This window comes from Priapulus caudatus, unplaced genomic scaffold (genome assembly GCF_000485595.1).
Source record: "Priapulus caudatus unplaced genomic scaffold, Priapulus_caudatus-5.0.1 Scaffold26, whole genome shotgun sequence".
Taxonomy (NCBI): domain Eukaryota; kingdom Metazoa; phylum Priapulida; class Priapulimorpha; order Priapulimorphida; family Priapulidae; genus Priapulus; species Priapulus caudatus.
The window spans coordinates 823090-830463 of NW_014577087.1; the positions used below are offsets into that span (position 1 = coordinate 823090).

The window sequence follows — 7374 nt, forward strand, 5'->3', positions numbered from 1 at the left end:
CCACGCTAGGCAGGGAGCCAACGCTTAGAGCTTATTAAACACTTACCTTAATTTACAATTTCTCCCCGATCACATAGTCAAGAGCTAACAGTCCGCTTCGCCGCGGGCAGAAACAATTAAATTATTTTATTTTATTATACATAATAGTAAAATCGTGTACATAATTGCCGATTTCTCGTCCCGATCAATATTACTTGCTGCTGGTATTCTGCGGAGCAGAAAGCAAGCGGACATTGGTGGGGTAAACTTAAAAACCAACACTTGTACGGAGAAACATCGCGTCTATACGAACAGAAATATTACAAAACAATTTATATATAATTTCGCAACCAGTATATAATATATATATATATATATAAACATATTATATATTATATATACACGCCGTTGTTCTCCAAACGCATTATGCTGTATGCGAACAGTTGTGGCATTTTCTCACTGTGCGCTTGCGCGAACACCGTTAAAAATTCGCAGTTAAACCTAATAATGCTTTGTAACTTAATTCCCGGGATTAGTGCTCGTTGATGAGTGCGAATAAACTGTCAGACTACAGAATACATGACACGCACGAAGAACACGCACGCACGCACGCACGCACAGCACACGCACGCAACGCACGCACACACGTACTTTGTTATAACATACGTGGTAATGTTACTAAGTTGAAACAACATACACAAACATTATAACCATTAGAATTTACGTTAGTAAAACGCGTTTTTTTCTTTTCTCAGCTTGTAATTTTTTCAAATAATGATTCACAATCTCCGAAACGCTTACATTAACTTATAACATAGCGACACTCTCATCTACACCCCATCTAGGTTATTCTGGCCACATATATACTGGCCATGTATACTAGCTGGTACGTGCGAGACTAGACGGGGCTGCTATGGCTAGCAATAAGCGACGAAAGTAGTAATTCTCGGCCGACGATGGTTAGGAATTCAAATAGCCTCTCCATTGTTGCCATCACTTCGTATTCAGTGCGTCCCTCTCGTGTGTTTATAGCTGGAGTTTCTCCTCTCGACGACAACATGCGCCGCTTTCACACATTCATTTTCATCTTCATCCATAAATCGATCTATCGTCACTTTGATCTGCGCCTCGTGTGTGTGTTGTGTGTGGTGTGTGTGTGTGTGTGCGCGCAGGGCCGCATCGTGTGTGGTGTGTGTGTGTGGTGTGTGGTGGTGTGTGCGCGCGGTGTGTGTGTGTGGTGTGTATGTGTGTATATAATGTGTGTGTGTTGTGTTGTGTGTGTGTGTGTGTGTGTGTGTTGTGTGGCGTGTGTGTGTGTGTGTGCGTGTGTGTGTGTGTGTTGTGTATGTGTGTATATATGTTGTGTGTGTGTGTTGTGTGTGTGTGTGTGTGTGGTGTGTGTGTGTGCGTGCCGTGTGTGTGTGTGTGTTGTGCGTGCGTGTGTGTGTGTGTTGTCTTGGCGCGCGCGGTGTGTGTGGGGGGGAGTATTTCTTATTGAGTAGCTTTTGAGCCATGCCAAGAACGTCGTTCTCTCGCCTCCGCTACGTGACCTCGGGGGCAAAATGAAATAGCCTGAGAACATCGGTGACGCATATAGATTTAGGCGCGATGCTTCGCGCAACAAAACATTTTCGCCGACACACACGCACGACGCGATGGCATCAACACACACGCTGGCCACACGCCACAACGAGGCAGCACACAACACACACACACACGCGCAACACACACACAACACACACACACACACACACACAACATAACACACGCCGCATGCACCACACGCACACACACACAAACCACACACCACACACGCACACACGCCACACACGCGCGCAGCAACGCACGCACACACACACACACACACGACACACACCAACACACTAAGCACGTCCACACACACATGCAAGCACGACAAGACCCGCACACTCAGACCCTCTGATATAAATAGGGCAGTGCGCACGCGGCTGAATGCGCACTACGAATGCACGGAACACACGCGAGCAGACATATTTAGTGAGCCGACGGAGGCATGTGGGGCATGTTCGGCATGCGTGCGGTGGAACGTCAATAGATTATTATTAATACGCATAATAAGATAGTGAGCATGATGAGATCATGGACGGAAGAACTTCTCTTGGTGCCACTGACTAACTAGATGATGTACCCGAAGTTGAAGTGTTCAGGTTTCCGTTAGCCGCAGCTTACGATACACGAACTAACGAGTGCGTCGACACTTGACGACTATTCTGGCCCATATTGGCATTATGCGTGTAAATATGATATTTATGATGTAGTATCACGATACAACTGTCGGTTGACGGGCGAGATACTGTAATACGTCGAAATTCTGTCTGCGATGTTATTGCTATTTCTATGCGTATAACCCTGCATATTATTGGTCTATGGATTGGGTCAAAATTAAGTTCCCGACTAGGTAGTGTTGAATTAAGGCAAGGTAAGGTGAAATCGACATAGATAGAGAATGTATGTTGAAATCAGTGCTAAATTAAGGAGCTAGGCTTGACGTGAAATCACATAAGATAGAGGAGTGTGTGTTGAAATTCATGCTAACATGAAGGAGCTTGCCGTGAAATGCAACGCATATAGACTTGTATATTTGAAATGTCGCTACATGACGGCTTACCGTGTAAGTGGTCTTGTTTCTATTTACTCGATTCTACGCTTAGTGAAAACAATTAATCATTAGTACGAACCGATCTAATACTGTTCTTGTTTCGTGTCTCCTAGCTATTGAAATACTGTTCGGATATTAGGCAATGATCGGATTGCAACCACGCGAAAATTCACAGTGGTATGAAGTACTTGCGTAGCGTCAAGCGGCAGCATAGCCGAGCACGTCAAGACGTCATCTATAAATAATAGGACATTCTATAGCCACATAAGAAATCTATATGGTATAAGATGTGACGCCTGCGCGAGCTGCATCATTAAAGTAACCATTAGTGGACAGCTTGGTGAAATGAATACGCTTTTATTGGTCCTCATTCTCATGGTCGTACGAAGGCGAAGAAATACGCAATGGCGCTAGGTCGGCAAAGGATGTTATATCTCGGCATGTATCTTGAGGCGGCGGGCCTTTATGCTTTTTGTATTAAAGCGTGTTTAAAATTGTGAGCGATCGACGTGCGAAGACAACGGTGATTTATTTATGTATTTCGGTTATGAAGCGGACCCAGTAGTAGACGTCGATGAATGAATGCAGAGCGTGTGGTCGTGTTTCAAGTTACTACGTTCTATCACAATTTAAAAAAAGCATTAGACTATGAGTTCAACCTATATACGCAAAGACTAGGTTGACGATAAGGGGCAACTTTTGTAATAATGAAGAAGTGTATTATCATTGATGTTTATCTTCCTTTATAGACATTTATCCGGGTCCGAGGCCTTGTATCTACGGCGCAATAAGACATGGCCTCGCTAAATTTGACAATCAAAAATCGAATTTCACTTATGATGAAAAAAGCTGGTAGTGCAATGGTGGAAATGCGTGTCTTCACTTTATTGAGAAGGAGTGTGCTGTTTTTTACTGCTTACGCTTAGAATTTTTAAAAGAGTTTGCACGTTACGTATAATGTTAAATCTAAAGGCCGACATAACATCTAAGCGCGTGCGCGCGCGCGCGCGCGCGCGTGTGTGTGTGTGTGTGTGTGTGCGTGCGTGCGTGCGTGCGTGCGTGTGCGTGTGGCGTGTGCGTGTGCGTGTGCGTGTGCGTGTGCGTGCTGCGTGTGCGTGTGCGTGTGCGTGTAAGCGCGCGCGCGCGCGTGTGTGTGTCCAAGTGTGAGTGAGTGTGCGCGTCAGTGGGCGTGTGAGTGGGCGTGTGTGTTTACGCGCGAGTGTGTTTGCGTGAGTTACTGTGTGTGTGCGTGCGAGTTCGTGTGCTATGCAAGCGAAGATGCGGGAGTTTCAATCAATATGATCATCGTCAGAAATTATACTAATGGGCGGATGAAGCCCTCCGCGTTGCACAAACGAAATCATAGCACAAGTGACCACGTTAAAATTCCATTACCGAAGCCCAATTCATCGTCCACACTACCGCGAATTAATATGGACATATCGTAATCGTATTTTGCGCTAACTGACTACGAGTAACACTAAAAATAAAGCGATGTCTCTCTCTTCCCACGTAGCCGGTGGGTAGATAGCTAGCGAGAGGTTACGGAACAGAGCTCACAGATATCCCATTTGTTCGAGTCCAAAACTAGGGAGTTTCCTTGGTAGGGGTGTTTAGGAATTTATTCGGCACGCGACGAATACAAAGGCTTGCTGGTGGGATGTGTTGGGGTGTCACAGACGGCCGACTTGCTCTAGCTATCGTAATATATTCGCACTAACCCTTCGCGGTATGTGTGGTATCAGGTCAGCTGTTGTTGTTCTAGCACGCTGTGCTTTTGGTGCTACATCGGTTTCCGCAATAGCTCGATGCTTGCTGTCCGGAGTGTTTCATTTCTTAATATCATGAAGTATTTTACGTCGTCTGGACGTTTAGCATGCTACGATTATTTGTACTACTAACAAGCGATAACGATTATTACCAAATATAGGGCTCATATAATGTTATCAAGCAGCTATAGTTTTTAATTAAAATATGTTTACAACAGCTCCGTTACGCCAACATCACCTAGACAACGCATGATCAATTACTGCTGTCATTATTGATATTTAGCAGGGGCAGGGTCAAAATAGAATGATGGTGTAATATAGATATAGATAAAGGAGGGAGAGAGGTAGAGAGAAAGAGCGCGTGGAGGCAAACAGTATGAGAATGAGTGAAAAAAACGTACTTGCGCAAGACAGAAGGAGGAAACGAAAGTCAGAAAGCCAGCACGAAAGACAGACAGAGAGAGCTTGAGATAAAACGAAAATGAGAGTGGGATAGAGCCAAAGACAAAGCAAGAGAAAGGGGGAAGGACGGACAGAGAAAGCATAAGAAGACACGAGAAAGGGAGAGCGCGCGGGGGCAATAGTATTGATTCACATGGAACTTCTTTTTTCCGTTAGAAAGCACACTACGCCATGTTTCGTTATTTCGCGTTTCCTTGGAAACCTTGAATAACGCTGTAGATGTGGCATGGCAGTTCGAAAAATGAATACATTTACTGTAACGAAATCATAATCGAGACGCCGCGTGGGCAAACAAACAAACGTCGTAAAATGTCAATCGCAAAAAAACGCCGTTTGCAGCAAGTATATGATTTTATTGTTCTGCTATAAACATTTGATCAGCGTTCCAAAATAAAAGATGCGTTAATATTTACATATATGTGCGAGATTTTCCTGGCTGAAGTCGAGGCACTCTAGGCTGCACGAGCTACATCATTACCGATGTTGCAGCCTCCTCCGTCATAAACGAACAGTTAGCAAACCAAAGCGCAAGCGCAAATATACCGGAATTATTATTCAAGCAATTATACGACAGGTTATCGGTTGCGTGCAGTTGCATCAGAAGCGATTTTACGGGTTTTAGCCCATAAAGGTACGACGGCGACGGCGACGGCGACAACGACTACGACGACAGAGACAGAGAAGACCACGACGACTGGTGTCTTGCAAATGTTTAATGGAGTCATAAATATTGCTATATCGACGGCTAGCTGGCGCTAAAGAGGAGATAATAATGTTTGGTACAGCAGCAGCATCGATAAATTTCAATATATAGTTTAACGTGCCATCATTTGCATTTCTCGGCGAAAGCCGGCGGATAGCTTTACATTCTATATAAAACTATAGACACGCAACTGGAGCAGTGTCGTAGCGTGCTCATCCCTAAAATGCGTGCGTGTGTGCGCGTGCCCGTGCGTTTACGATTATGTATGTACGTATGTACGTATACGCGTGCCCGTGCGTTCGCGTGCATTTACACGCGTGTACATGCGCGTGTGCGTCTAAAGGAGTTACTGATTTTACATACATTTCTCAGTGCTACTATACGTACACTACACTGTATACGTATAAACAATAATTTGGTCAACGCTTGCGGGAAACACGACGGTCAAGGCTTGCCCTTGGACATAGAGACAACCCACACGCTGCAATTGCTACGCGTATAACCACCGCCCGAAACACGAGGCAACGTTGGCCGCAACAAGGATGTCGCACGCGCCGGACGGTGACATTTTTATTTGGCGTCGAATTTGAAAAAGCCGCCGCTCGGGAGCTTTCACCCCCCCATCACCTAGCAACGGGAAGCTGGCGAGCAGCGGCGGGACGCTGGGAGGGGGAGTGAAGACGGAGAGGGTGTCTCTCTCTCTTTCTCTCTCTTGCTCTCTCTCTCTCTCTCTATCTCTCTATGCCACTTTCTGTCTGTCTGTCTGTCTCTTTCTCTCTTTCTCTCTGTCTCTCTCTTTCTTCCTTTCTTTCTATCTCTCTCTCTCTCTCTTTCTTTCTCTCTGTGTCTCTCTCTCTCTCTCTCTCGTTCTCTCTCTCTCCCTCTCTCTCTGCCTCTCACCCTCGCGCCCGCTGTCTCATCTCGTTCAGTAGTCGGTTCCTCTCCTTAATGATCGCCGTGAACTCGCATCGATACGAACACTTCTCTCCGCTCGGCGACCCGACCCACGGATACTCGCTCGGGCAAGGACCCTTGCACATCTTCACGTAGTACGTGTCGAGTCCGACGACGTACGGGCACGTCGTCTGACCGTCGCTCGGACATCGGTCCGGCCGCGAGCGCGCGCACGCGAACGGCGCGAAATTCGCCAGCTTGCCGACGGGCGTCGGCGTTCGCATCCAGTCGATGACGCTGTCGGCCGTGACGACCCAGACGTCGCCCATCGATAGAATCTCGTCGAGGAACTGCTCGAGCGCCTTCATGAAGTCGGGCGTACGCAGCCAGCCGGCGTGGAAGGCGAGCAGCATCGGCGCGCGATTCGTGTCGTAGTGACGATGGAAGTTCTCGACGATGAACTCGTACGCCTGCCGCTTGTTCGCCGGTCGCGGGCAGCCGTCGACCATCGGGCACGAGAAGCCGTACTGCCCGCGAAGCTGGTTCATCGGCAGCTCCCAGATGCCCGGGTAGTGCTCCTTCGGGCACGGCTGGATCGTGCAGCTGTAGCGCGTGCCGAAGTCCATCGTGTAAGGCCAGCTGGGAACGTCGGTGTCGTGCACGGGCATTGACGAGTCGTAAGTGAAGCCCTGCTCGTGCATCATGCTGAATGTGACGTCACCGTTGATCGCCAGGTATGGCGCTCGCATGCCGCGGATGTGCTCTTTGCTCACCTGCGAAGGAGAGTCGATGGCGTTTTTTGTCGTCGTTTGAAGAGGCAAGAATCGTCTGGAGAAATCCGAACGAAGAAAGCTCGGGGGAAACTTTTTTTTAAATTGCGTTGTCTGTGAAAATAGTTACTGTAATAATATCTCTCGCGCTGCCTCCCT

The 7374-nt window shown here is 47.2% G+C and overlaps 1 protein-coding gene across 1 annotated transcript in view; it reads right to left on the reverse strand.

The window, feature by feature from the left end:
- Positions 1-6376: 6376 nt before the first annotated feature.
- Positions 6377-7374, reverse strand: part of LOC106814358 — a 28046-nt gene continuing 27048 nt past the window's right edge. The window contains exon 6 of the mRNA XM_014818675.1: positions 6377-7273. Coding sequence (XP_014674161.1) covers positions 6448-7273 — 826 coding nt within the window. The 3' untranslated portion in view covers positions 6377-6447. The remainder of the gene's footprint in view (positions 7274-7374) is intronic.